This window comes from Saccopteryx leptura, chromosome 1 (assembly GCF_036850995.1).
Source record: "Saccopteryx leptura isolate mSacLep1 chromosome 1, mSacLep1_pri_phased_curated, whole genome shotgun sequence".
Taxonomy (NCBI): Eukaryota; Metazoa; Chordata; class Mammalia; order Chiroptera; family Emballonuridae; genus Saccopteryx; species Saccopteryx leptura.
Window position 1 is genome coordinate 387353750 of NC_089503.1, and position 27843 is coordinate 387381592.

Below are 27843 nucleotides of genomic sequence, written 5' to 3' on the forward strand. Positions count from 1 at the left end.
GCATGAGAACAAACAGAAAAGAGATGGACCGCCAAGCAGGAGTCCACAGAGGGACAGGCGAGCAGCACAGTGACACTCCTGTAGGGAGACAGAGGGGGCTCTGCTCAGGGGGACTCCATGAGAACCAGCTTCAACAGACCCTACAGGAGAGAGAGCACAGGGGAGGTAGACCGGAGAGCCCAGGGGAGACGGTCTCTCCCCAGAAGTGGGGACACCCCAGCCTGGGACACAGCGGGAGGGACTCCGAGAGACTGAGACTGGGTAGGACACGCAGCCTGGGGGAGGGGAGGGTCCAGCCCTGGGCAGCCGTGGGCGTGGTTGCACGGTCCCAACTCCGAGCCATGGGGAGCCGGAGCCCCAGCACGGGGCCCCCAGCGCCTGCCTCCTACACCGTTCTGCTGCTGCCCCTGCCCACCTGCCGCCAAGACCCCGGGGCCCGCAGCTTCTTCCTCTGGGTGAGTATTCGTTCAGAGGGGACCCTGGGGACGCTCCTGTCGCCAGACCTGCCCCTCCATTTCCACATAATTGTGAGGCCTCCTTAGTCTTCCCCACTGCTTTCCCTTGCCCTCCAGGCCCTTGGTGGCCCTGTCTGGGCTCACAGTTAGCGACCAGACAGTGAACTCCCGCAGGGGCTCTGAGACAGGCTGTGGCCCTGAGACCTGACATGGAGTGAGGCAGTCTCTGTCTCGCGTTTGCAGCTGCAGAGGATGCGGGCGCTGGAGCGGGAACAGGACGCCCTGTGGGAGGGGCTGGCGCTGCTGGAGCGTGGCCGGGCCTGGTGTGTGGGACGTCTGTGGGAGGCTCAGCAACAGCAGCTGCGCCTGGGGGCCCTCGGCGAGGTACGAGGGCTGCCCCCCTGGGTGAGGATGGGGAGCGGGGCTGTGGGACACACCCCGACACCACCAGGGAGAGGAGAGAGTTAATGAGCAGGGATCGAGAATGGGAAGCAGCATTGTAATTGTAATTGTAATGGCAGGGTGCCACCAAATGGTTAGGTCAGGTCCGGTCCCCTGTCATTGTAGGGACTGGAGGGGCTGGTCCGCACTGCATTCAAAAGGACGCGGTTTGGATCACCCCATCGACAGGGGGAGTGGCCTGGATTACTCCGGCAGGTCCAGGGAAAGTCCATAAAGAATGGGCAGAGAGACAATGTGCTGCTCCAGGGGATGGAGGAACCGGACTGTTCCAGGGATGGAGTGGAGAGTACCAGGTCCTCCCACCTACCTGCCTTGGAGGGGTGCTGGCATGAGGGGACCCAGATGGAAACGAGGAGTGGCCCCTGGTGACAGGAGAGGAGTGGCCGATGGCCCTCAAGTGTTCACACTGTCAGCCTCCCACTCCTCCTTTAGAACTTTCTAACAGGTTTGCACGCAGAGCCCAGTGGTCCCCAGTTAGCCCAGATTCAAGGGGTGAACATCTGTCTGCAGAATCTGATTCAGGGGAAGGTGAGTTTATTGTTTTTAGTTTAGACTTTTGGGAGGTTGGGGCAGAGAGGGGACTTGGGTCAACACTGGTTTAACAGAGAACATTGAATATCCCCCCCTGTCCTCCCCGTCCCTTGGACAGGCCAGTTCTTATGCCACTCAGGACTGGAGGGGACGGCCCAGGAAGCAACAACAGGTAAAATGGAAGGCCATGGGGGGAGGGGAGGGCACAGATGCCCAGCCTGTTTCTCTTCTTCTCCAGGGGTTGTCAGCACAGCAGAAAAGAGTCGTTCAGCCCAAAGGGAAGATGGCTCGGCCAGGCTGCCCCAAGGGGTGGAGGGACCTACCGGTGTCTAAGGCCCCCTCTCCTCCCCCTCCTTCAGTGACAGAGAGGCTGAGTCAGAACCACCAGCTGCCTTGTTCTGCCTCTTGACTCGACAGCTGAGCAGCTTCAGGCTGGTGGGTCAACCGAAGTCCAGAGACCATGGCGTCAAGTTCCTTCTCGGCTCCTGAAAACTTCCCTTTCATCTCGGTATCTTAGGCCCCTTCCCTCCTATGTGAAGTGCACAAGTGATCTTTCTTTGAAATCTCTCTCAGGAGAAGAAATGTTCATTGCCTTCAACTTTAAATGTAAAAATAAAATAGAAGGTTCTCCAGAATTTCAAAAATAAAAGCAACTCTATAAATGACACTTTCTGGTACCCTCCTACCCCGCTCTGCTCCCCACCTTTGTCTTCTCCCATCTGTCGTCCCCTCCACCTGAGCTTGGAGAGCAGGAGCAAGGAGTGCAATGGAAATGCTACAGAGGAATCGAAAAGCAACTCTCTTCAAAAATGAGCTGAGGGTTAAGGAAAGTGGATTGAGGGAAAATCTGCTGTCCTCTTTCCCAATCTTGCAAAGAGAGGGGACCAGTGCACGAGAAGGTAACCCTCCAGCCCAGCTGGGAGAGGTAGGGTCCTGAGCCCCATGTTACCTTCTCACCTATGGGGCAAGATTGAAAAGAGCCCTGGGCCCTGGCCAGTTGGCTCAGTGGTAGAGCATCGGCCTGGCGTGTGGATGTCCTGGGTTCAATTTCTGGCCAGGGCACACAGAAACGCCCATCTGCTTCTCCACCCCTTCCCCTCTTGCTTCTCTCTCTCTTTCTCTCCTCCTCCTGCAGCCATGGCTCAATTGGAGCGATTGGCCCTGGGCACTGAGAATGGCTCCATAGCCTCAGTCTCAGGCGCTAAGAGCTCGGTTGCTGAGCAATGGAGCAACGCCCCCTTGTGGGCTTGCTGGATGGATCCCCGTGGGAGTGTCTGTCTCTGTCTCTGCTTCCTCTCCTCTCACTGAATTAAAAAAAAAAAAAAAAAGCCCTGGGCACCCATCCTTCTAGGGTCTGTTGTCATCAAGAGGCCAGGCCTAGGAGAAGCAGCACTGCTCCAACTGTGCCCCACCAGGGGTTGCCTGCCAGCCCTCCCCCAGCCCTGCCAGGAGTCAGCAAAGGGAAGGGACGAAGAGTAGGGCTGGCCCTAGTGAGGACAGGGCCAGAAGAGTGGGCTGGAGCAGCGAGCTGGTCCTGGGGAGAAGAGAGAGAGAGGGAGAGAGGGAGAGAGGGAGAGAGAGACTGTTTGGGTGTCTGCGCCCAAATGAAGCCTCCCCTGCGAAGGGAAGCAGGGTTGCCTCACCTGTGGGGCGGGGGCCAGCACCAGGAGTCGGAGGAAAGCATGGGTGGGGGGCACTGGGCCTGCTTCTCTGCCCATCGCAGTCACAGTCACCAGCACCACCGAGTCCGCGGCGGCTGACGCTGGGACCTCTAACCACAGTTGCCCCCACGCGGACTCATTCTGCTGCAGACGAACCCTGTGCAGCGGATGTAGAGGGCTGCGTGAAGCCCAGGCTCCCAGTAGCTGAGGTCAAGGGGCGGAGCCACGTGCTGCGTGGGAGGGGCAGGGAAGATGACAGCCAATCGGAAGGGACCAGAGGCGGGGCCTAAGGAGGGCGCAGCGTCTGGCACACCTGGAAGACAGCGGGAGGGCTCTAACTGCTTCACCTGGAGAGGTTGGAGGTTAACGCGAAGCTGGAGGTGACGGACGTCCTCAGGTCCAGGTCCTGGGGACCGGAAAAGCTGGCGATGCGGAGGCTGAGCGGGACCTGGCTGCCCGGGGCCAGGAGACTCGGAGGGCCGCTGAGCTGCAGGGGACGGCGGGTCAGGGCAGGAGCCGCCCAGCTCTCTGTCCCCCCCGGCCGCCCCCGCCTCCGCGTCTCACCTCCAGAAGGACGGGGACCACTGTGCAGGGCTGGGGGGCCGCCCGCAGCAGGCGCCGCCCCGCTCCGTCCCGTCCAGCCAGCTCCAGGGAGAAGGGCCGCGAGGGGGACAGAAGCGCGGGCGGAAGCGCAGCCGTGAGGAGACCGCGTTGCGGAGCCCCCCGGGGCTCCAGGGGCACCCGGCCCAGCTCGGCGCCCTGCGGGAGCCCTCGGAGGACAACGTGGGAGAAGCGGGGCAGAGGCTCTCCGGGGCTGCTTCTGGGGTCCAGGCCGGTCACCTCTACCAGGAGCTGCATCCCGAGACCTGGGACAGAGGTGGGGCGGGGAGATCAGTGGTCTGCGGACGATCCAAAGACGGGAAGAAGGGAACGAGAGGTCTCCAGGGGACAGAGTGGGGGCCTGCACACTGAGGTCAGTGGTGGGAAGCCCGAGGTCGCTGTCTTGAGCAAGGAAGGGGGTCGCTGGCTCAACTTGAGCCGGTGATCCCATCCCGGGTCAAGACACATAAGAGAATCAATCCACAATGAAGTGGAGAAAAGGAGTGGATGCTTCACACTCAAAAAAAAGAAAAAAAAAAAGAAAAAGAAAAAAAGAATGAATGAACGGCTTTCAGAATAGAGGTTACCTCTGGGGAGTAGAGATGGGGAGGGAGTTCTGGGAGGTTCTTCTAAATCTTGAATTGAGTGGTTACGTGGGTGTTATTATATGACATCCATCCAACTGTGTGCTTAAGTTTAGTTCATATTTACGTAAAATGACGTAAATTACAATTCAATAGAAAGTTAAAAAATATATAGACCTTTTTTTTTTCTGTATTTTTCTGAAGTGAGAGGTGGGGAGGCAGTCAGACTCCCATATGTGCACTGACCAGGATCCACCCGGCATGCCCACCAGGGGGCAATGCTCTGCCCATCTGGGGCGTCGCTCTGTTGCAACCAGAGCCATTCTAGTGCCTGAGGTAGAGGCCATGGAGCCATCCTTAGCACCCGGACCAACTTTGCTCCAGTGGAGCCTTGGCTGCGGGAGGGGAAGAGAGAGACAGAGAGGAAGGAGGGGGGGGGTGGAGAAGCAGATGGGCGCTTCTCCTGTGTGCCCTGGCCGGGAATCAAACTTGGGACTTCCACAGGCTGGGGCGACACTCTACCGCTGTATAGAATTTTATAAATATAAAATTAATGAACAAATTGGAGTGGGAGGGATTAGATGTACCTGCAACTGGCTGAGTCAGGGGGTAGAGGCCAGGGTGGGGGCCTTCCTCGATGGGGGTCCCGAAGTGGAAGAGGAAGTCCAGAGAGGTCTGAGCTGAGGGAGGTGAAGGCTGTCAGAAACCCTCCCCAGCAGAGGTGACCCAACCGTGCGCTCTGAGCGCCATCTCTTCCCTTCCCGGGACGTCTCCCCCTCACCTTGCACTCGCACCCGGGCGGTGCCCTCAGCGAGGACCCGCATCTCCCAGGTCCCTGCCTCCGGGGGGTCATTCACGGTCACCGTCCAGAACTGCCCGAAGCGGCGAGTGTGACCCAGAGACCCCTGGCCTTCCTCCTGGCCCTGGGAGACCCCTGGGTGGGCGTAGGAAGTGAGGGAATGTCACGTGAAACAACCCCCCCCCCCCCCGCGGTCCATCAGCCCTCCTTCTCCACGCTCAGCTCTCCCCTCTGCCCGGAGACCCGCGCAGGGCAGTACCTGCAGGGTTCCTGATCCAGAAGCTGCGGACGTCCCCGTGGACCCGGATGGTCACCCTCCGGAGCAGTCCGTCGACACTGAACAGAAGTGGCCTGCCAGGCACCACAACTGGAGGTTCCAGAGGAAGGGTCACCTTTGAAGATGGCAGGGCCAGAAAATGGCGAGAAGATGAGGCAGGGAATGAGGGGGGAACCGGGACCAGAGAAAGGGGGAGTCAGGCGGAAATCAAGTCCCACCTGGGGAGGGGTATACAGAACACCAAGGATGAAGTCACAATCACTGCCGGGGGTGGAGGCCAGGGGTGAAGAATGACTCAGCCCCTTCTTGTCCCCCACCCCAGAAAAGGTAGCAGGACTTCCCGTGGAAATCCCAAGGATAAAACATTGAGCCTAAGACTGGTGGCAAGGGGGCGCTGCTAATATGGAAGGAGCAACGTGGAAGGGGGTCTCACGGGGAGATCAACGTCCCTTCCCGCCCTCAGATGTCCCTCTAGCAACACAGCAGTAAGCGCCATTCCCTCCCTCCTATGAGAAAAAGAAACGCAGTGTCCCCTGTCCCCTCAGTTCTGAGCTGAAAGCACTAGCCCCTGAGTCCCCTACACTTACCAGGTCAGCCATGCTGTCCCTGACAACAGCTGCCACATCCCGGATGTGCTGATCTTTGGTGAAGATCACCTCTCCTCCAGAGGCCAGGGCCACCACTTCATATGGCTTGAAACGCAGAGGGGACAGGGCCTCACGCCGAGCTCGGCCGTGACTCCTTGATGGGTCTTCAGTCACCAGGAATGTCACCTGCGCCCAGGAGAGAGGCCAGCTGTCAAGGGGCCCATGTATCATCTTCCCATTGCAACTGAGGGTCTCCTGTCTCCGGCTCTCGCAGAGCTCATGATTAGTGGTAAGGTCTGCCCTCTGGCTATGCAGGGTCTCCCAATGACACCCCCCCATAACTGTTAGAATATATCATCCGGCCCTGGCTGGTTGGCTTAGCTGTGGAGCGACGGCCTGGCGTGTGGAAGTCCCAGGTTCAATTCCTGTCCAGGGCACACAGGAGAAGCACCCATCTGCTTCTACACCCTTCCCCCTCTCCTTTCTCTCTCTTTCTCTCTTCCCCTTCCACAGTCAAGGCTCCATTGGAGCAAAGTTGGCCCGGGCACTGTGGATGGCTCTGTGGCCTCTGCCTCAGGCGCTAGAAAGGTTCCGGTTGCAATGGAGCAATGCCCCAGATGGGCAGAGCATCGCCCCCTGGTGGGCGTGCCGGGTGGATCCTGGTTGGGCGCATGCGGGAGTCTGTCTGACTGCCTCCCCGTTTCTAACTTCGGAAAAATATTAAAAAAAAAAAATGAAAGAAAGAGGCCCTGGCCGGTTGGCTCAGCGGTAGAGTGTCGGCCCGGCGTGCGGGAGACTTGGGTTCGATTCCCGGCCAGGGCACATAGGAGAAGCGCCCATTTGCTTCTCCACCCCCACCCCCTTCCTCTCTGTCTCTCTCTTCCCCTCCCGCAGCCAAGGCTCCATTGGAGCAAAGATGGCCCCGGCGCTGGGGATGGCTCCTTGGCCTCTGCCCCAGGCGGTAGAGTGGCTCTGGTCACGGCAGAGTGACTACCCGGAGGGGCAGAGCATCGCCCCCTGGTGGGCAGAGCGTCGCCCCTGGTGGGCGTGCCGGGTGGATCCCGGTCGGGCGCATGCGGGAGTCTGTCTGTCTCTCCCCGTTTCCAGCTTCAGAAAAATATTTTTTAAAAAAATGAAAGAAAGAAAATAGAATATATCATCCACACAGTGGGTTCTTGGCAACCAGATCTCCAGTTCTTCAAAGGGTTCCTGGGGGCAAGTTCAAATATGAATTCAGCATGGTTAAGGGCGGGGCCTTCCATTCTTTGGTACTGCGAAAGGGATCAGGAAAGGTTATACCCGTCGTCCCCATCCCACCCCGTGCCAAGGCTGGCTCAACCACCACTGTGTGGCATGGCCCCCATTACGAGACTGTCGTCACGGGGTCTCCCGCAGGCCTGGGCAGCCCCCATTGGGCCTCCCACCAGCTGTGCTCACCCTGCAGCGCCGCTCCCGAGTCAGCGACTCCACCTTCTCGGTGAGGAAGGCGTCCTTGGGGGAGGCATCAGTGAAGACGAAGATGTCTGAGAGCGGAGGGGTGTGCAGCAGGGCCAGCTGGCAGAGACGGTGGACAGGCAGAGATGGTGTCCAAGTGGCAGCAGGGGAATGGGCGGAGGGGGAGGGGCGGGGAGACAGGTAGCCCGGAGACCCTGGAATGGGGCCTGGGCCAGGCTCTGAAAGTGGGGTGGGGTGGGGTCCCAGGAAGGCTCTCGGTCCCTCGGTGGCGGGGCCTGGAAAGTGGAGAAGGGAAGGGGGAAGGACAGACCTCCAGGGCAGACAGGCACATCTCGGGCTCGTCACCACCCCCCAAAGCGTGGATTTCATTGAGCTGCTGCCAGAAGCTGTCAGGGTCAGTGGTTGTGAAGACAGGGCCGAAGCCTGGGGAGGAGGAAGGCAGGGCGGGGTGAGTGCAGAGGTTTCCCCGTTCTCACCCAGCAAGACGCCTGCTACGCTCTGGGACTAGACCAGTATTGAACCAACAGTATCTTCTTATATTTATATGGGCAGGGCAGGGACGGGGTACCTCTGGCGGGAAAGCGGTCTTTTTGGGAAGATGTGTAAGTGTAAAAAGACAATGGGGCCTCAGTTTCCTCACCAGAAAAGCCAGAACCTGACCAGGCGGTGGTACAGTGGATAGAGCATCGGACTGGGAGGTGGAGGACCCAGGTTCGAGACCCCGAGGTCGCTGACTTGACCGTGGGCTCATCTGGTTTGAGCAACGCTCACCAGCTTAAACCCAAGGTCGCTGGCTTGAGCAGGGGGTCACTCTCTCTGCTGTACTCCCCTCCCCCCCGTCAAGGCACATATAAGAAAGCAATCAATGAACTAAGGTGCTGCAATGAAGAATTAATGCTTCTCATCTCTCTCCCTTCCTGTCTGTCTGTCCCTCTCTCTGACTCTCTCTGTCTCTGTCACACACACACACACACACACACACACACACACATACAGGCCAGAAAAAGAACAGTACTTCCTTCAGAGGGTTACTGGGAGAACTAAAGAAACTGATTTTGTAAATCTTAGAAGAGCGCTCTTTGACACAGAAGGGGCAGAACTCTTCACTGTTCGTGTTTCCACGTGTTTCCACCCTTCGTCAGATGTGTGGTAAGCCCCTACGATGCCCTGGCTACAGTGAGATGTCTGCAGATACCGGCACGAGCCTGCCCCCGGGGTATTCTCAGCCCACAGGCGTTTTATCTGACCTCAGTTCAGCCCTGGGAGACAGGCAGGATAAAGCTACACTAGCTGTCACCTGTTTTATGGATGATGAAATGGAGACTAAGAGAGAAGTTGTATGTCCAAGCTCAGGACACACAGCAAGACTGGTTGACCCAAGGCCAGACTGTCTGGCTTCCAGTCCGGTGGGGAAAGGAACACCATGGAAGTATCAGTGTCAGACACTTCACAGAGGCCTGGACCCAGCACACCCCCATCTTCGTCCCAGCCTCTGTCTAGGGGACGTTGAGAAAATTGAAATGACTGTTTTCTTTTTTAGTGACAGAGAGAGAGAGAGAGAGAGAGAGAGAGAGAGAGAGACACAGATGCTCATTGATTGCTTTCTCATATGTGCCTTGACGGGGGAGGGGGGGCTACAGCAGACCGAGTGACCTCTTGCTCAAGCTGGTGAGCCTTACTCAAACCAGATGAGGCCGCACTCAAGCCAGCGACCTCGGGGTTTCAAACCTGGGTCCCTTGTGTCCCAGTCCAATGCTCTATCCACTGTGCCACCGCCTGGTCAGATGACATGACTGTTGATCACTGACGCCTCAGAGAGGCGAGGCTGCCTGCCTAACCACGGGTTGTGACTGAGCTCTGGTGTGTGTGTGGGGGGGGAGCGGCCCGTTGTCTCCTGTACACGCAGGCCGGTACCGGGACAGGCTCACTTGGGCTCACGGCCCCAGCGGCATTAACTCCTTGCCTTGACTCCCTGCCCTCCCTACACTCTCCCCGCCCTGCCGGACGGGGACCTGGGTCATGGAAAGGCACCAGGACGTAGTGGGTGGGCTCCATGGGGCCGCCGCGGCGCTGCTCCACTATGTGGCGGGCCTGGATCTTGGCGGCGCGGATCTCCTCGCCCATGCTGCCCGTGGTGTCCAGGACGAAACTCAGGCTGGCGGCTGGGCTGATGTCCAGCAGCCTGGGGAGAGCCGCCGTCAGGGGGCTGTCTGCACGCCCGCCCCCAGCCCCCAGCCCCCAGCCCGCCCCCAGCCCCAGGCGTCGCGGCTCCCCGGGGAGTCCAGCAGCCTGGGGAGAGCCGCCGTCAGGGGGCTGTCTGCACGCCCGCCCCCAGCCCCCAGCCCGCCCCCAGCCCCAGGCGTCGCGGCTCCCCGGGGAGTCCAGCAGCCTGGGGAGAGCCGCCGTCAGGGGGCTGTCTGCACGCCCGCCCCCAGCCCCGCAGCGTCGCGGCTCCCCGGGGAGTCCCCCGCTCCGGGAGGCCCCTCACCTGGAGAAAGCCCCGTCCCCCAGGCGGCTGCGCAGGAGGCCGAGGGCCTGGACGGAGGCCACAAGGGCCACTTCCGCCGCCGGGAGGTGCAGCGTGTGGTGCGGGGAGAAGCCCGGGGCCGTGCTGTCCTTGTTGATGCCTCCGCGAGGCGGCCGGGAGCTGCTCCGGTCAAAGCGGCCCCCATGGCTGCATTTTCCTGGGTGGGGACAAGGGATCTGGACGGTCGAAGTGAAAATCAAAAAACAAAACAAAACCCACTGCCTCCTAAGAACACGGAGCCCTTTGACCTGGCCAGCCCCTCTCACTGCTTGGCAGAGAGTCAGCGAAGTGATGACATTTTGTGGAGGGCAAATCTGGAGGGGTCAGTCCCGCGGCCCACAGTGGGGGACCGAGCCCTCCCGTCGTTCCGAAGAGCTGCTTCCCGGCGGGCCGTGGAGAAGTCTGATTAGCCGAGGAAGAAGCTGCTCCCTGCCCCTTCCCCCAGCAAGTCACGGCCACCTCAGTGGGCCTTTGTCCACCCAGCCCCTTCCAAACATCCTCTCCTTCTTTCAGAAAGTGGGGCCAGGACCTGGAGGCCCGAGATTCCCGGGGAGAGAGTCAGGGGAAAGGAAGCGCCTCCCCCCTTACTTCTGAGGGCTTTCCTTCCCGGTACCTGGAGGCTTGGGTGGAGAACCCCCAAAGTAGCCAGAGGTGAGGAGTGTGGAACCCAGCAGGTTCCCAGGGCAGCTCAGCTCCCGACAATCGGAGCAGGTAGGGTCTTCCACTGGGGACAGAAGACAGAGGTCTAGACCCCAGACTCGGCCACCCTGACCCTTGTCCCCAGCCACCAAACTTCCTCGGCTTCTCCTCCCATTTGGAATAAGGTGAAAGCCCACAGGGACCCTTCTGGGATTTCTGTCATAAAACCTAGAGTTCAGAGGCAAAAGACAAAAACAACACCCTGGCCCTGGCTGGTTGGCTCAGCGGTAGAGCATCAGCCCGGCCAGGCCAGGGCACACAGGAGAAGCACCCATCTGCTTCTCCACCCTTCCCCCTCTCCTTCCTCTCTCTTCCCCTCCTGCAGCCAAGGCTCCACTGGAGCAAAGTTGGCCTGGGGACTGAGGATGGCTCCATGGCCTCCACCTCAGGTACCAGAATGGCTCCAATTGCAACAGAGCAACAGTTCCTATGGGCAGAGCATCGCCCCCTGGTGGGCGTGCCGGGTGGGTCCCGGTTGGGCGCATGCGAGAGTCTGTCTGACTGCCTCCCTGCTTCTCACTTCAGAAAAATACAAAAAACAAAAATAACTCTGGAGTTCAGGGGCTGGAGGTGGGACTGCGCTAGAAAAGCCAGCAGGGAACTGGGGGCTAATCCCAGGGGGGCCGTGCCCTCTGTGAGCTGTGGACACGACGTGAGCTTGTCATGGGCAGGAGGCAGCTCACGGGACATTGCTCTGTTTGGAGGTTGAGGGGGGGGGACTGTGGAAGAAAGCCTCGTGGGAGCCAGTGTGTGTGTGAGGGGGGACCCACGGAGAAGACGGAGAACTCAACCGAGCTCTGAGGTCGGCCGACCAGGTCACGGCTCTGTCCCTCCCTGAGCAACCTGAGACCCGGCCTTCGGCTAAACTGGGAGGCCTCCTAGGTCGTTTCGGGACAGGAAGTGCTGTCACACCGTCCGGGACCTCAGGATGTGACACAGCGGATGGGCTGAGAAGGGGTGGCTCTATGCGCCCCCCGCTCACCACCGGGGTCATGGCCGTACCTCCCGCCAGGTCCCCGAGTCCTTGCCTCGGCCACAGGAGGTGCGGGTGTGGCTGCCGCTGCCCCAGCTCCAGCCAGTTGCTGTGGCTGTAGAAATCCTGGTCCCCGGGAAGGAAGGAAGGAGACGGAACAGCAGGAACAGCATTATCTGCACTCGCAGCCTCTGGCTCTAACTCGCCACTCCCTCCTTCCCCACCCGGCAAGCCGCCTCGCAACCTGCTACTCCTGTCTGACACCCCGAGTCCCCCCTCCGACACCCCGAGTCCCCTCTGCTGCTCTCCCCGCCCCATTGCCCATACCAGAACCTTCCTGGAGAGGGGTCTCCCCACATTTCTTCCCATCTCAGAGCCCAACCCACGGCCTTCCAGGCCCACCTCTGCCCATGCTCTTGCATGCCACCCTCACTGCCCTCCAGCCACCACGGTTTCCGTCTGCCCCTCAGGAAGCGCTGCCTGAGTGGCCGTGGGGACTATGGAGCCGCCTCGGGGCCTTGGCAAGAGAGGCCGCAGGCCCTTCTAGAGGCGCGGTCAAGAAGGCAGCACCCAGGTCGTGGGGGTTGATCCCCCGTCAGGACACGTAGGATAAGCAATCAATGAGTGCACAACAAAGTGGAAGGAGTTGATGCTCTCTCTCTCTCTCTCTCTCTCTCTCTCTCTCTCTCTCTCACCCCCTTTTCTCTCCCTCCCAGATCAATGGAAAAATTAAAAAACAGAAACGAAAGAAACCCGGGTAGCTCAGTTGGATAGAGCATCGGCTTTAATGTGCAAGGTTGTGGGTTCGATCCCGGTCAGTGCACGTTCAAATCAACCAATGAGTGCACAGATGTATGAAACAAATCGCTGTTTCTTTCTCCCTCCCTCTCTCTCTCTAAATTCATTTAAAGAAGAAGGCAGCAGACAGGAGGACTAGCAGTGAAGGCCCTCTGATCACTGCCCTAACCCCTTCCTCACCTGCAGGGTGTGGAGGGCGGCCCCCAAGCTCTGGCGGGCGAGGGTGTAGTCGTGGGCTCTGGCCGCCACCAGGGCGTCCCGCAGGGCCCCCACCAGGCGTGTGCGCCCCGGGCCCAGGCGCTCGGCATCGAAGTGCAGGTCAGGGTTGTTCCTGGAAGTCGGCAGGAAGTCCTGGGCTGCATTGGCACGGGACACCTCCCCTAGGGCCGCTCGGAACCGCCGGGAAGAAAAGCCAGGTCCAAAGTAGGAGGCAAAGAGGTCATCGGCGAGGAGGGTGCGGCCCTGGGAGAGCGGCAGGGGACAGGGGCTCCAGGGAAGCCCCTCGGGTGAGGCCGGTGCCCACGTCCCCTCCACAACTGCATGGAGGCTCGGTATGGCAGGGGCTGAGGGGGTGGCCCTGGGAGGGGCCGTCCTGGACCTTCTAAGGCAGGGGTCCCCAAACTTTTTACACAGGGGGCCAGTTCACTGTCCCTCAGACCGTTGGAGGGCCAGACTATAAAAAAAAACTATGAACAAATCCCTATTCACACTGCACATATCTTATTTTAAAGTAAAAAAACAAAATGAGAACAAATACAATATTTAAAATAAAGAACAAGTAAACTTAAATCAACAAACTGACCAGTATTTCAATGGGAACTATGCTCCTCTCACTGACCACCGATGAAAGAGGTGCCCCTTCCGGAAGTGCGGTGGGGGCCGGATAAATGGCCTCGGGGGGCCGCATGCGGCCTGCGGGCCGTAGTTTGGGGACCCCTGTTCTAAGGGGAGGGGCTCCTGGTCGCAGGACTGGAGCTCCCGGCGTGTTGGCTGCAGGGGTAGAGGTGGGAGGGAAAAGGGGGTCCCTTCTTAAAGGGGGTCCCTTCTTTCGGCTAGCAGGACCTTCAAGGAGTGGAGGTCACAGGACCCTCCGTGGGCTGGCTGGGAGGTGAGAGGACTAGGGGTACTCACCTGGAAGTCCTCCCAGCGAACGGGCTGCCTGCCTGGGGGTGGCCGCTCCAGGAACAGCTGCAGGGTGACGTTGAGCACCGCCTCCTCGGTCAGGTCCTGGTGGGTGACGGAGCCCGGGGCAGCCAGGAGGCTCCAGATGTTGGGGAAGAAGGCAGGTGTTCGGGGGAGCAGCAGCACCAGCAGCAACACGGAGGGGCCCAGGTGGGCTAGGGGCACACCGGTGGGGAGCATAGCTGACACACGGACCTGGGGGACAGAAGGCTCTCAGGGGACGGGTGGCCATTTCCGGGCAGGCCTGGCCCCACGCCCATGGCTACCTGCTTGGGTCCCTCCGGCTTCATCTCAAGCACCTTACCTGCCCCAGCCCACCTTCCTGCCCTCTCCAGTCACGGGACAACCCGAGGGCCTCCAGAGGCTAGTGGGGACGTCCCCCTGCAGGAGAGGACTCGAGCTCCTCCCCCAGGGCCCCCCAACTCGTCCCAGCACAGGAAGTCTCCCCTACCTGGTGGCGCAGTCTCCAGACAGGCCTGCGGTGCGGTGTCACAGGGCACTTAGGTCAGAGTTATAATTAACCTCAGTGGGAGTCGGGAGAAGGACGGAGGCCCGCAGGGCAGGGCAGCACTGTGGCCCTGGAACTCATGCCGGGCTCCGGCCGTAACAGCAGAGGGGACCAGGGCAGCCCGTCCTCGGCTGCAGCAGGGAGGTGACTGGCACCCGGGAGGAGGCAGGGATGGCGGCTCAGCGTGACTCAGGCCTGGCTCAGTGCCAGGGGCGGCCCCAGACAGATGCACCGCTGCCCACCGGGACCTGGCCCCTGGCCCAGCCTGCAGTCTCTGAGGATGCGGAATCCCAGGCCCTCAGCACCCCGTCCCTGGTCGCCCACCACACACACACACAGAGACAGTTTTGTGGCAAAATATTTATTGCTGCCACTCCCCTGGTGGACCAGTGGGGTTTGAGGGCTGGAGTTGGTGTATCACAACATTTTCTGAAACAGGGCAATGGCCTCGTCCATCTTCCTGAGCTCTGCTTCTGTCTGCTGGAGCTGGGGGGTGGGGGGACGACAAGGGGTGGTGGGTGGTGGGAACCCAGGCCCAAGAGAGAACCCCCCCAAACCACCACAAAGGCAGAGGGTCCGCGTTGGAAAGGCAGATGAGAGTCACAGGGAGTAGTTGGGGGACTGTGTACTTGGCTGGACTGGCCCCTCCCAATCACAGGACCTCCCAGCAGCACCCACTTCTCCGCCAGCACCGGACTTTTGGGTCTTTCCTTTTCCCAGAGTGGTCAGTCCCCGAGGCCACAGGGCCTCAGAGCCCGGCCCCACCTGAGGGGCACAGCAGAGGTCAGGGCCACAGGCTCCTGGGAGGGCATTTGCATGTACATGCACCGGGTAGTCCCGCCTGCCTGCGGGGGCGACAGGGACAGCCCAGCGTGTCACCCCGCGGCCCGCAGCTGCCCCTGCCCCTCAGTGTGGTTTACCCCGGGCTCCGGCCTACAGGGCGCCCTGTGTGGTCCGAGGCCAGCCCGGGTGTGCGGGATGCCGTGTTCTGGGTGCCAGGTAGGCCATGAGGGGTCCCGTTCTAGGTCTGACTCTGCCCCCACCTTGCTGTGCCCCCCCACCTCGCGCCCCCCTGGACTGGCTGGGCAGAGCAGAATGCAGTCCCAGAACCGTGTCGAAGGCGTGGGGAACCGGGGAGGGAACGCCCAGCCACACCACACACCTTGGCTTCATCCGCCTCCTGGACCTTGAGCGGCACCTTGGCGGGGTAGCCCTCCGCGGCACGGCGCTCCCGCAGACGCTGGGCCTGCCGCTGCACCTCGCCGCGCTTGGCCTGCAGCTTGCCCAGCTCCCGAGCCGGGTCGACCAGCCCCTGCAGCTGCAGGTGGACCGAGCAGCGGTCCGAGGCCAGGGCCACAGCGCAGCCCTGGGGTGCGGGAGCCCCCAGCGCCAGGACGGCCACCACCCCCGCGCTGGCCAGTGCCTGCACGTAGGCGGACACCGCGGAGGCCTGGGTGCCCGTGGCCTGGTCAGCCACTTCCAGGAAACCTGCCAGGGGAGAGGAAGGTGAGGTGGCCGCCCCAGGCATTGGGCTCGGGACAATGGGCGGGCGGGGGCGGAGGCTCACAGTCTGGCCGGATGCGGGTGAGGTTGTAGTCAGCTCGCAGGGAGCGCACGACTCGGGTGATGCTCAGGGCCAGCTCCAGGGCAGCTTCCGCCTCAGGGTCCTTCCAGGAACACTGCGGGGCGAGAGGGGGTGAGGGGGGCTGGGGGGCCGGCGGGGCCTGTCCGAGCCGCACCCTGTACCTCTGCGGGCTCCGGGTAGGGGGTGACGCAGAGGCTAGGGGGTGCTTGCGGTGTCCGCCGGGGCAGCCTCTGGAACAGCTCCTCGGTCACGAAGGGCATGAAGGGCGAGAGCAGCCTCAGGCCCACGTCCAGGCAGGTGTAGAGGGTCTGGCGGGCGTGCTCGGCGGCCACCTGGTCCACCCCGTTCAGCACGGGCTTCAGGCACTCCTAGGGTGTGGGAGGCACAGGGCTCAGGCTGGGGGAGGCTGGGCCTCCAGCCGCACTGCAGCGCGACAGCTGGGCAGGGCACAGCTCGGCTCCACCTCCTGGCCAGCCCAGCACGAGAGACAGGGCAGCCCGGTGCCTGTGCCTCTGCCCCTCCTCACCAGGTAGACGTCACAGAGCTCGTACAGCCAGAAGTTGTACTGGGCCGTGGTGACCGCCGGGAAGTCGTAGGCCTGGAAACCCTGGTTGCTGAGCCTCACGGCCTCAGTCAGCCGGCTGCGGATCCAGCGGTCCACCAGGCTCTCGCCGCCTCCGGGCTTGGGGAGAGGGGCAGGTCAGCCAGGGCCCACCACAGATGTGGGGGGGCCAACACCAGGTACCCCGCGGGGCAGGAGCCCGATGGCTCTTAGGCCGTCATGTGCCCAGTGCCTAGCGGGAGGGCCCCAATGCTCTGGGCTTCCTGTGTCACCCCGTCCCCCCAACTACAGGAGGCTCTGTGGGGTCAGGGGTTGCCGCCCCGACAGGTGCTGGTCACCTCACGCCTACCAGGCCCTCACTTCAGAGGTGGCTGCAGGCACGAAACCCTTGCCGAGGCCGCGAAGAGCGAACTTGGTGGCGTTCCACAGCTTGTTGCAGAAGTGGCGGTAGCCCAGAATGCGGTTCACGTCCAGGTTGATGTCACGGCCTGCACGCACGTGGGGAAGGGAAGTGTGACCTCAGCACCCGCCTCCCACCCCGCCGGGGGCAGCGCCGCGGGGGGCCGGGGGAGGATGCTGCTGAGATGTAGGGACCCTACCCTGGGACGTGTAGGCGCAGAGTCCAAACCGCAGTGCATCGGTGCCGCACTCAGGAATCCCTGCCGGGAAGTCCGCCTTCTGTGGGAGGAGCCAGTGGGAGGAGTCAGAGCCGAGCCGGCCAGCCCCGCCCCCACCCCCACCCTCCCCCCAAGTCGTGTTGCCCCGTACCTTACCTGCCCTTCTCTAGCCCTGTCCACTTCGCTGGGGTCTAGGTTGCTGTTCAGTAACTGGTCGTGGAGGCCCTGAGGGGGAGGGGGAGGGGTCAGAGGGCCACGGCCACAGCCTAGGCTGGTCCCGGCCCAGCGCCCAGTCCCACCTGGAGGGAGACACCGTGGATGACATCCAGGGGGTCGATGACATTGCCCAGAGACTTGCTCATTTTCCGGCCGTGAGCATCCCGCACGATGGCGTGGAGATAGACCTGAGGTGGGCAGGGGCCTGTGAGGTTGCGCCTCCCCACCAGGTCCCCTGCCCCCCACAGCCCAACATGGGTCTCCCATGCAGCCTCCCGCCAACCTATTCGCACCTTCATGGACTCAGGGGCGCCCTCCCTCTGGCAGCCTGGGCACAGGACCACCGAGCGGATCCCAGGCCGGCTGTCCGGCCCTCACGCCCACCCACACCTGTCCACGCCCTGCGCTGGCCCGTCCACGCTAAGCGCGAGCTGTGTAGAGGGGCAGGGCAGTGGGGACCGCGCGTGGGAACGGTGAGCAGGCCCCACACCTCTCTGAAGGGGAGCCTGCCAGTGAGCTTCAGGCCCAGCATGACCATCCTGGCCACCCAGAAGAAGAGGATGTCGTGGCCTGTCTCCAGCAGCGTCCCCGGGTAGAACACACTCAGGTCTTCCGACTGAAGGCAGAGCAGGGGGCGATGGGGAGTCAAGCGCCAGCCTCCAGGACCCCACCCCACCTGGGCTGGCCTCAGGGCTGTACCTGGTTGGGCCAGCCCAGGATGGAGAAGGGGAAGAGGCCAGAGGAGAACCAGGTGTCCAGCACGTCCTCATCTGAGGGAAGCCGAAGGTGAGAGATCAGAGGGTGGAGGCAGGGATGGAGGCCCCGCCCCGCCCGCCCCCAAGGCCCCGCCTTGCCTTGCTGGAGACTGATCTTGTCCGGTGACACTCGGAAGGCCTTGGCTGCCTTCTCACGGGCCTCCGCCTCGCTGCGCCCACTCACCCAGTACCGCCCATCGGGGTCCTGCCGTGGGTGGAGTGAGTTCCGGGGGTGGGGGCGCCTGCCCTGCTGGACCCACCCCCCCACCACGGACCCAACAAACCGCAGCTCCCCCAGATGTGCGGTGTTTCCTGGCCTGGTTCTCACCTCCCCAGGGGGCACGGCCGGGTCACTGACCGTGACGAAGTAGGCCGGGATGCGGTGACCCCACCACAGCTGCCGGGAGATGCACCAGTCCCTGCCCAGCAGTGGGGAATGCGGGGTCAGGGGCCAGAGGTGCCTGGCCGTCACCCAGCCACCCTCCCACGCTGAGCCTCAAGTACCGGATATTGTCCATCCAGGCATGCCATGTGCGCTGATGGGCCTCTGGCAGGATGCGGAGGTCGCCCCGAGTGACGGCCGCACTGGCGGCCTGCGCCATCTCCCCGCAGCGCACGTACCACTGTGGCCGCAGCAGAGGCTCCACCACGTCCTTGGACCGGCTGCGGGTACACGCAGGCGGGGAGGTTGGGAGGGGAGCACCCTGCGGAGCCCCCCTCCCCACCCCGTTCTCTGGCTCCCACCCTCACTTGCAAAGCGGCACCACCATCGGGTTGTCCTGGACGCCGCGGAACAGTCCCCGCTCCTTCAGCGCCGCCAGCACCGCCTTCCTGGCCTCAAACCTGGGCAGGCCCTGGATCGCACAGCAGCCTCATTACGCCGTGCCCCGGTACCCCTCCGCTGCAGACCCAGCCCCCACACCCAGGCAGCCTCACCAGGAAAGGTGGGGGCACATTGATGAGGGCCCCCTGGGAGTCCATGATGCTGACAGCCTCCAGCCCGTGCCTCTGCCCAACCTCATAGTCGTTCTGGTCGTGTGCGGGGGTGATCTTCACCGCACCTGGGACCAACGGGGGCGTGCAGAGCCGTGAGGGACTCCGTGGGGTCCCTTCCCACTGCACCCCTTGTGCTGAAGGATGTGGCTCCCACCTTCCTAAGACACCCCCCTGAGAGCCAGCCCCCCTCCTGCCTGTTTAGGTGAAACCTCTTTTCTCCTGGAGAGAGCAGAGGGACGCCATGCCGGCCTTCCCGGCTCCTCCCTCCGCACGGGACGTCCGTGCTCACCTGTGCCAAACTCCATGTCCACAAAGTCGTCAAAGAGAATGGGGAGGCTCCGAGCCAGGAACGGGTGGGCCACACTCTTCCCTTTCAGGTGCTGGGGACAGAAGGGGACCTCAAAATGCACAGAGGTCTGGGCCCGCCTCCCTCCTCTCTCCTCCCTCTTCTGCAGGGCCCAGAGTCCCTCCTCAGGGCTAGACAACAGCCCGATAGGACGTTCTCATCCAGTTTCCTCTCCTTGGCCAGCCCGTGTCGGCCCACACCCCCCGTTGGGGGGCGCCCACACCGCACCTGGTATCGGGGGTCCTCGGGGTGCACAGCCACGGCCACGTCTCCCAGCATTGTTTCGACCCTGGTCGTCGCGACCACCACCTCCTCATCGCTCTCTGTGGTGAAACGGGACCTTGTGATCTCAGCGCCAGCCGCTTCCTGCCTCCACCCTCCTGGGCGCTCCTGGACCCTACCTGAGCCTAGGACCTTGTAAGCAAAGGAGATGAGGACCCCAAACTCCACCTTTTCCTTGTAGCCAGGCACGGAGAGCAGGGTGCGACCCGTCAGCTCCTTCTTGTCCACCTGTGGGAGGGGTCTTAGGATGAGTGGCCCAGGACCAGGGCCCGGGGGAGGCAGGGAGAGCCCGGGCGGGGCACACCTCGATGTCGGAGATGGCCGAGTTGAGGGTGCAGGACCAGTTGACCAGGCGGGTGCTGCGGTAGACCACTCCTTCCTCGTGGAGGCGCACGAAGGCCTCCGTCACAGCTGCTGACAGTTTCTAGGGCAGAGCAGGCGGGTCGAGGAGGGGCTTAAGGCCCAGGGGCCCAGGCCGACCTTCCAAGGCAGCAGGGTCCTGTGAAACCGGCCAGTCTGGAGGCCCACTGCCCAGGACCCTTTAAGACCTACTTTCCCTGAGGGGAGAGGGGACTACGGAGGGGACCACGGGAGCACAAAGGACAGGCAATAAGCCTGATGACACTGGAGATGGCAGGGAAGCCACTCAGCTGGGGACAGGGGCTAGTGCAGAGGACCCTGGGGGTTCAGGCTCCATGGGAAGCTGAGGTCCCATCATGTGTCACCGGGAGGAACGTGAGCCCCCGGAGCGGGTGACAGGAAACACAAAGGGGGGGACACAGCACGTGCTCCCTTCTGGACGGGGCCCACACTGGGGGGCGCCCCCACGGCCCCAGCCCGACACCCTTCCTCACAGGGTCCATGGTGAAGCAGGCCCGGTCCCAATCCAAGGAGCTGCCGAGCTTCCGCAGCTGGTGATAAATTCGGTCCCCTTTCCTAGCGGCAGACAGACAGACAGGTCAGCGCTCAGGCCCCGGCTGCAGGGAGACACTGGTGGGGCCGTGCCGGGAACACGCATCCTCTGACATGGCGGCTGCAGGGAGACACTGGTGGGGCCGTGCAGGGAACACTCATCCTCTGACATGGCGGCTGCAGGGAGACACTGGTGGGGCCGTGCAGGGAACACTCATCCTCTGACATGGCGGCTGCAGGGAGACACTGGGGGGGCCGTGCAGGGAACACGCATCCTCTGACATGGTGGCTGCAGGGAGACACTGGGGGGGCCGTGCAGGGAACACTCATCCCCTGACATGGCGGCTGCAGGGAGACACTGGGGGGGCCGTGCAGGGAACACTCATCCCCTGACATGGCGGCTGCAGGGAGACACTGGTGGGGCCGTGCAGGGAACACTCATCCTCTGACATGGCGGCTGCAGGGAGACACTGGTGGGGCCGTGCAGGGAACACTCATCCTCTGACATGGCGGCTGCAGGGAGACACTGGGGGGGCCGTGCAGGGAACACGCATCCTCTGACATGGTGGCTGCAGGGAGACACTGGTGGGGCCGTGCAGGGAACACGCATCCTCTGACATGGTGGCTGCAGGGAGACACTGGGGGGGCCGTGCAGGGAACACTCATCCCCTGACATGGCGGCTGCAGGGAGACACTGGGGGGGCCGTGCAGGGAACACTCATCCCCTGACATGGCGGCTGCAGGGAGACACTGGGGGGGCCGTGCAGGGAACACTCATCCTCTGACATGGCGGCTGCAGGGAGACACTGGGGGGGCCGTGCAGGGAACACGCATCCTCTGACATGGCGGCTGCAGGGAGACACTGGGGGGGCCGTGCAGGGAACACGCATCCTCTGACATGGCCCTGGGCCCTGAAGCCACTGACCCTCAGCCTCTCGGAGGTGAGACCCCGCAGCCAGAGTGGCAGGGGACCGAGGTCTCGCACGGACGGGACAGGGAGGCAGGGCTGCCGGACACTTACTCCCCCTTCCACTTCCAGACCTCCCGGAGGAAGGCTTCACGGCCCAGCTGGTGCCGGCTCAGGCCCTGCTCCCGCCACAGCTTCTTCTCCACCACCACCTGGGTGGCAATGCCCGCGTGGTCACAACCGGGGTTCCACAGCGTCGTCTCCCCGCGCATGCGGTGCCTGGGGGAAGGGCAGTGCGGAGGACCCATGTGAGCGGCTGCCTGGGCCGGCACCTGGACGGGGCGGGGCCTCTGGGTCGGAAGTCAGTGGAATCAGGGAAGAAAACGGGGGTGGAGAGGGACTGCGATTCTAAAACTCCAGTCTGGGGACTGATGTGCACGGACAGCCAGAGCAATGGGCAGGCGAACAAAGGGGAGGCTTCTGTCCAACCGACAGCAAAACCTAGGAGACAGCATGATGATTCAAGCAGCAACTTCCCACACGGAAAGAAGATTACAGACGAAGGGAACAACACAGTGACTGAACACAGACCCAAGCCAATGTAGTACTTGTCACGGGTGGCATTACAGATTAGTACGAAAAGGAAAAACAATTCAAAAATTTTGTTTGGGAAAACTACCTACTACTTTCTAGGACTCACAAATAAATTCTAGTCAGCCTGGCCTGTGGTGGCGCAGTGGATGGGGTGTTGACCTGGGACACTGAGGTCCCAGGTTCAAAACCCCAAGGTCACCGGCTTGAGCACAGGTTCACCTGGCTTGAGCACAGGGTTGCTGGCTTGAGCTTGAGTGTAGGATCACTGATATGATTCCACGGTCGCTGGCTTGAGCAAGGCCTTGGTCACTGGCTCGGCTGGAGCCCCCCAGGTCAAACATGTATGAGAAGCAATCAACTAAAATGACGCAACTACGAGTTGATGCTTCTCATCTCTCTACCTTCCTGTCTCTTGCTAAAAAAAAAAAAAAAAAAAGTCAAGCATAATGAAGGAAGATAAAAAATATTTGACCCTGGCTAGCTGGCTCAGCTGGAAAGCATTGGCCTGGTGTGTGGAAGTCCCGGGTTCAATTCCTGGTCAGGACACAGAAGGAACCATCTGCTTCCCCCCATCCCCACCCCCATCTCTCTTTCTATCCTGCAGCTGTGGCTCAATTGATTTGAGCACGTTGGCCCTGGGCACTGAGGATGTCACTGTCGATCCTCCACCTCAGGTGCTAAAAATAGCTCAGCTGCTGGCCGATCATCAGCTGCAGGCAGAGTTGCCAGGTGAATCTCAGTCAGGGAGCATGTGGGAGTCTATCTCCCTTAATCTCACTTAAAAAAAAGAACCAATGGAAAGATGGGAAAACGACCAGTATGTACAGATGGTTCACAAAAGGGGATACCAGACTGGCTGAGACACAGGAAGAGGCATGGTTCACTGGTAATCAGAAATTACAGAAGTGTCTTTTTTTTTTTTTTGCCCAGCAGGTTAGTAAAGTGAAGATAGTGTCCAGAGCTGGCAAGGGCATGGGGAAATGAATGCCCGCACAGGAAATTCATGAAGGTATAAATGGGTCAAGTATTTGCAGGGAGACTTGGCAGCGTCTATCTGTACTTAATATAGACATGCCCTCTGACCTAGCAGTTTCACTTCTGGTGGCTAGGCCAGACGAGTCCTTCCACATGTGCTTGATAAAGGAGAAGGCACATTCCCAAAGACTTCCCACAGAGAAAAATCAGAAACCACTAATAAATAAACAAGAGGGACTCCATTACGAGATGTCACACTGTGGAATACCACAGAGCAATGCAAGAGAGGGAGGTCAGAGATAAAGAAAGGTCCCTAAGTGAAGGTATTAAGTGTAATAAAAAAAGTTGAAGAACACGATGGACAAGAAAAAGCCAGCCTGACCAGGTGGTGGCGCAGAGGATAGAGCGTCGGACTGGGATGCGAAGGATCCAGGTTAGAAACCTCAAGGTTGCCAGCTTGAGTGTGGGCGTCGCTGGGTTGAGCGTGGGATCACAGACATGACCCCTTGGTTGCTGGCTTGAGCAAGGGGTCACTTTGCTCTGCTGTGGCCCCCAGGGTCAAGGCACATATGAGAAAGCAATCAATGAGCAACTAAGGCTCCGCAACAAAGAATTGATTCTTTTCATCTCTCTCCCTTCCTGTCTGTCCCTCTCTCTAAAATAGAAAAGGAGAGAAGGCAGGCTGCAGGTGGGGGTGGGGGTTGAGAGGAGGCCGCTGGTCAGAGGGGAACGATGGAGAAGCATACCGCCATCCCACAGCCAGGGGGCAGCCCTGAGGACCAATACGGAAGGAGCGAGGTGGGAGGACCCCTCAGCACGGGGAACCAGCTGGGAGAGGACTCTCGGGAGCTCACCATCGGGTCAGGGAGTCCTGGATGGCATTGGTGAGCGCGTGGCCCAGGTGCAGGGAGCCTGTCACGTTTGGGGGTGGGATGCACATCATGAATACGCCCCGTGGATTTGGCGCTGAAACACAGGAACGCTAAGGGAGGAAGGAAGACGGGCACACGCTCACGTCCTGTTGCCTGTCCCGGCCCCTCCCCCGCCCTATCCCGGCCGGCCTGGGCGGCAGTGCCCACTCACTCCATACTCGGGCTTGAAGAAGCCCTGCCGCTCCCACCAGGGGTACCAGGCTGCCTCCACGTACTGAGGGCTGTAGGAGTCAGGCATGGTGCTGCTGACGTCTGCCAAGAGGAAGGCAGGGGTCAGTGCTGAGGCTGGGGGCAGCTGGGAAGGGGACTGAGGGCCAGCAGAGAGGGCCGGGCCTCGGCAGATGGTCACCAAGTACCGCGGTAGGAGCAGGACAAAGCAGCGGGGTGGGAGGCAGCGGCAGCTGAGGAGGTAGAGGTGAAGAGTGGGGGTCCCCCTGCCTCCTAGTACCTTTCTTTTCCCCAGGTGGGGTCGGGAGGTCATAGGTAATGACCCCAGGATCCCGCTTCTCCCTCTTCTCTGGCTTTACTTTCTTCTGCTTGGGAGGAAAAGACAGGCCCAGGGGTCAGCCTCCCCTCTGGGCACCGACCTCCTGGCTCCAGCCCCTGCCTCTCACCTCCCCTGGGGGTGGCTGCTGCTGCTGGATCTTCTGCTTCTGTTGGAATTTTTCTAGCTTCTCCAGTTTCTTTGCCTCTTTCTTAAGTTGAGCAGGTGTCTTTGGAGGTGCGGTGGCCCCGGGGCCTGGCAGGAGGCACAGACAAGCAGACGTAGCTGGCTGGGGGCCCTCTGGACAGGTGCTGAGTCTCCGAGGGGCTGTCCCCAGGCTGACCTCCCTCCGTACCCTCCGCACACCCTGCCCCAGTGACTCCACCATCCCAGGAGAAAAACGGAGGCGAGCTGTGTGGAAGCCCCCTTCCTCCCCCAGCCCCTTCCCTCCCACCCCCACCTCCCCTCACCTGGCTGTTGGGAGAGAGGCCTGGCCCCCGAGCACAGGGTCACCTCGCCCAGCACGGCCCGGAACTCCGGCTGCTGAACACAGGTGGTAAACCAGCGAGTGACATTACCCCAGACCCGGCGGGCAGAGGGGTCCAGGACCTGGGCAGGGGGAATCAACTATCCTCAGTCACCTTACAGCGAGGCCCGAGGGGAGCTGCCCTCACTCTTCCCCAGGCCCAGTGACTCACGTATCGAAAAGGCAGCAGCAAGGCTGTGACCGCGGCCAGGTCAGCCAGGGTGGGAGCCTCCCCGGCCAGGTAGGTGTGCAGCCGAAGCCACTCTTCCAGGGGGCTCAGGACCCTTCCCAGGGCCCCCAGCGCAGCCTAGTGGGGAGGGGAAAGGGTGTGCGACGGGGCGTGGCCTCCTTCCACTCCCACAAATCACCACCTCTGAGGCCAGTTTCATCTTCTCTGAAATGGTCATAATAAAAAGAAGCCCTGCAGCTTCTCTCGTTCATTCAGTAATTCTCACTGAACATTCACTGCGTGTCAGATGCAATATATTAAGTACAAGAAATTGAAACACAAAAATTGCTTCAACAGTATTTATTAAGCACCTACTACATGCCAGGTACTTTTTTACAGAATGAGGAGAGAACCTGAATAGATGGGGCCCCTGACCTAGTGGAGTTTACATTCTAATGGGGGGGGGGGGAGACAATAAATGAGCAAATACAGACTACATGACCCTATAAAGAAAAAGAAATCAGCCTGACCAGGCGGTGACACGGAGGATAGAGAATGAGACTGGGACGCGGAGGACCCAAGTTCGAGACCCTGAGGTCGCCAGCTTGAGCGCGGGCTCATCTGGTTAGAGCAAGGCTCACCAGCTTGAGCCCAAGGTCACTGGCTCAAGCAAGGGGTCCCTCAGTCTGCTGTAGCCCCACGGTCAAGGCACATATGAGAAAGCAATCAAAGAACAACTAAGGAGCCACAACAAAGAATCGATGCTTCTCATCTCTCCCTTCCTGTGTGTCTGTCCCTGTCTGTCCCTCTCTGTCTGTCACAAAAAAAAAAAAAAAAGAGAGAGAATAATAAATCAGGCTGAAGGGGACAGTGAATTACAGAGAAGGAGCCTATATCTTAGTGTAATCAAGATATGAGGGAGCCAGCCAGGGTCTAAGTCACATATCCATTTCATTCATTCATTCATTCATTCATTCATTCAAGAAATACTAAATATCTACCATGTGCTCAGTGCGTGGTTGTGTGATAAGAACCAAAAGGCACAGCTCCACTCTGAAAGGACTTCGTTACAGTCTGGTGGTGTGGCTATCTCTCTTTTCCCTTACTTGCCCTCATTTTATGTCTCCTCCCTCTCCTCCCCCGGCCCTACCAGCCTCTGCTCATCTCTCCTCCACCCAGTCTTTCCTTACAATGCACAGTAACTTCTATTATCAAACTTTTATTCAAGCCACTTTAAAGTGCCTGGCACTGGATGTGGCATCTGCACATTTCTCCTAACCTTCTCAACATGAAAACTAAAGTTTCCATCGATAAAGACCAGGGCTCAGAGACGTTACCAGGTGGCAACCTGGGATCTGATCAATCTTTTCCCACATCTGACACGCTATCTCCCCGTCCAATTCTCCATTACACTTTTTGCTTCCTTCTTCTAAATCTCCCCCTCCCCACATTCTCCCCACGTACCTGGGGGTCCTGGACAGAGCTGCGCAATCCCAAGGCGGGCAGCGTTGCCCCACAGGCAGCTGGTATTAGCTCCGTGTCGGCGTAACTGACCCACTGTTGGACGAGGACGGCTGCCCGGCTGCCCCCAGGGCCGCCCAAGCCCGCTGGCCACAGCATCTGGGCCACAGCTGTGGCCCCCCACACCCAGAGCCCACCGGGCCCCTGCTCCAGGGCAGGCAGCCGGGGTGGGGGAAAGGGAGTCCTGCTGGCCGGAGGCGGCTGCAGACAGACGCGAGGAGGGGCGCCTCCCCAGCCGGGGCCGTCTCCAGCCTCCCCGTAGCGCGCAGCTATGAGGGCGCGGAGGCTGGGGAAGGCGTCGGGGTGGGGGGAGACGTAGAGGATGGACATGGTTATGCCGAACCCAGTAGAAAGGACCTAAGGAGAAAAAGAGACGGGGCGGTCGGACCGACCTGGGGTCCCAGCTTAGTACAGAGGGGAGGCCCTCAACGGACTCCTCCACTACGCGCGCCCGAGGTCCCCAGGACGGAGGGGGTGAGGCCTGAGGGGCCGGCTGGCGGAGTGGCGGTGACAGTGCGGGGCTTCCTGTGATCCCGGGTCCTCGGGGAGCGTGGGAAGCCCGGAGGAACCCCTCGGCGTCCGGTAGGACGCGGGTTCGAGCCGCAGGTACGTACGGGAGGGAGGTGGTCAGATGGGGCCGGGCATCCACCCCCCAGTCGGGCGCCGGCTGAAGCCTGACCGGCCGGGAGGCGGGGGCCGAGGACTCGGGCGGCCGCCGGGACGGTGGACGGTTCCCCAGGCGACGCTGGCTCCCTGGGACCTCCGCCCGGGCCGTCAGCACCCACGTGTCGCCCCCTTTGCGACAGCGAGCGTTTCCGGCCCGCGGGTCCTGGCGCGAGCGGGCGGCCGTTCCCCGCCTGCGTGCGCAGCCGCCACCCCGCGCGACACAGGCCGGGGGCGCGCCCCGCCACGCGCAGGAGGAGGGCGCGACGCGGACACGGGCACGGGCACGGGGCCACCCCCACCACACACACCCCCTCCGCGGGCCGGCGCTGCATTCAGGCGCCGCGGCGGGCACCCCGCGGGTCCTCGGGCCGCAGGGCGGGGCGGAGCCAGCGGAGCGCGGCGGGAGCGGCCGCAGCAGGTGCTGCCGGCAGACGGACCGCTTTGCCCCGGGCACCAGCCCCCAGCGGCTCACTTCCTCCGACGCTGCCGACGGAGTCGCGCCGACCGGCTTCTGATACCCGTGAGGGCCCTGAACGCCGAGAGCGCTCCTCTGGAGCGGAAGGAGCGAGCGAAGACAGTTCGCACCGACGCCCCACAGTATCAGTGACGGCACCTATTGATCTGCGGTGGGTATCAGAATGGACTGATTGGACTGGGTTGAGAGATCTATCCAGCAGCAAAATATGCGTCTGGCGTCTCA

General features: G+C 61.4%; 3 protein-coding genes across 6 annotated transcripts; 1 reads left to right on the forward strand and 2 right to left on the reverse strand.

Moving 5' to 3' along the window:
• Positions 1 to 2113, forward strand: SAPCD1 (suppressor APC domain containing 1). Of its 2 annotated transcripts, XM_066359762.1 has the most exons (5): positions 2 to 455; positions 699 to 839; positions 1350 to 1445; positions 1567 to 1620; positions 1687 to 2113. In XM_066359762.1, exons 1-5 carry the CDS (start codon positions 3 to 5, stop codon positions 1855 to 1857), a joined length of 915 nt encoding a protein of 304 aa, XP_066215859.1. In that variant the 5' UTR covers position 2; the 3' UTR covers positions 1858 to 2113. The 2 variants fall into 2 exon arrangements, with proteins under 2 accessions (XP_066215858.1, XP_066215859.1); XM_066359761.1 differs by having other exon boundaries at positions 1 to 455; positions 1567 to 2113.
• Positions 2114 to 2235: 122 nt separating this feature from the next.
• Positions 2236 to 14249, reverse strand: VWA7 (von Willebrand factor A domain containing 7). 2 transcript variants are annotated; one of them, XM_066359758.1, is made up of 17 exons: positions 14042 to 14249; positions 13540 to 13785; positions 12589 to 12870; positions 11640 to 11736; positions 10552 to 10662; positions 9900 to 10095; positions 9424 to 9593; positions 7722 to 7834; positions 7394 to 7510; positions 5957 to 6142; positions 5352 to 5484; positions 5075 to 5227; positions 4881 to 4973; positions 3674 to 3975; positions 3457 to 3596; positions 3092 to 3266; positions 2236 to 2982 (listed from the first exon to the last, which is right to left on the reverse strand). In XM_066359758.1, exons 2-17 carry the CDS (start codon positions 13768 to 13770, stop codon positions 2812 to 2814), a joined length of 2670 nt encoding a protein of 889 aa, XP_066215855.1. In that variant the 5' UTR covers positions 13771 to 13785; positions 14042 to 14249; the 3' UTR covers positions 2236 to 2811. The 2 variants fall into 2 exon arrangements, with proteins under 2 accessions (XP_066215855.1, XP_066215856.1); XM_066359759.1 differs by lacking the exon at positions 14042 to 14249 and adding an exon at positions 13895 to 13996.
• A 197-nt stretch (positions 14250 to 14446) lies between these two features.
• VARS1 (valyl-tRNA synthetase 1) lies at positions 14447 to 27419 on the reverse strand. Of its 2 annotated transcripts, none has more exons than XM_066359764.1 (29): positions 26421 to 27419; positions 24960 to 25094; positions 24732 to 24870; positions 24392 to 24516; positions 24226 to 24310; positions 23929 to 24029; positions 23700 to 23827; positions 21391 to 21555; positions 20312 to 20393; positions 19762 to 19881; positions 19577 to 19685; positions 19404 to 19498; positions 19119 to 19209; positions 18770 to 18894; positions 18584 to 18687; positions 18338 to 18496; positions 18162 to 18252; positions 17933 to 18038; positions 17778 to 17848; positions 17569 to 17694; positions 17162 to 17266; positions 17019 to 17087; positions 16845 to 16923; positions 16606 to 16733; positions 16210 to 16365; positions 15845 to 16051; positions 15666 to 15777; positions 15261 to 15586; positions 14447 to 14584 (listed from the first exon to the last, which is right to left on the reverse strand). In XM_066359764.1, exons 1-29 carry the CDS (start codon positions 26805 to 26807, stop codon positions 14516 to 14518), a joined length of 3795 nt encoding a protein of 1264 aa, XP_066215861.1. In that variant the 5' UTR covers positions 26808 to 27419; the 3' UTR covers positions 14447 to 14515. The 2 variants fall into 2 exon arrangements, with proteins under 2 accessions (XP_066215861.1, XP_066215860.1); XM_066359763.1 differs by having other exon boundaries at positions 24226 to 24313.
• Between the last annotated feature and the right edge of the window lie 424 nt (positions 27420 to 27843).

Bases quoted from the DNA above. Each gene is read 5' to 3' on its own strand.
- SAPCD1 (XM_066359761.1), top strand. From the start codon at position 3: ATGAGAACAAACAGAAAAGAGATGGACCGCCAAGCAGGAGTCCACAGA. The intron at 456-698 runs GTGAGTATTCGT...TCGCGTTTGCAG, and splicing joins CCCGCAGCTTCTTCCTCTGG to CTGCAGAGGATGCGGGCGCT. The intron at 1,446-1,566 runs GTGAGTTTATTG...TCCCTTGGACAG, and splicing joins AGAATCTGATTCAGGGGAAG to GCCAGTTCTTATGCCACTCA.
- VWA7 (XM_066359758.1), bottom strand. From the start codon at position 13,770: ATGCTCCCCACCGGTGTGCCCCTAGCCCACCTGGGCCCCTCCGTGTTG. The intron at 10,663-11,639 runs GTACGGCCATGA...TTCTGTCCCCAG, and splicing joins ACTCGGGGACCTGGCGGGAG to TGGAAGACCCTACCTGCTCC. The intron at 5,228-5,351 runs GTACTGCCCTGC...ACGCCCACCCAG, and splicing joins CTGGATCAGGAACCCTGCAG to GGGTCTCCCAGGGCCAGGAG.
- VARS1 (XM_066359763.1), bottom strand. From the start codon at position 26,807: ATGTCCATCCTCTACGTCTCCCCCCACCCCGACGCCTTCCCCAGCCTC. The intron at 24,871-24,959 runs GTGAGTCACTGG...CCCCCTGCCCAG, and splicing joins TGCTGCTGCCTTTTCGATAC to GTCCTGGACCCCTCTGCCCG. The intron at 19,882-20,311 runs GTGAGGAAGGGT...GCTCTGCCCTAG, and splicing joins CCTGCTTCACCATGGACCCT to AAACTGTCAGCAGCTGTGAC.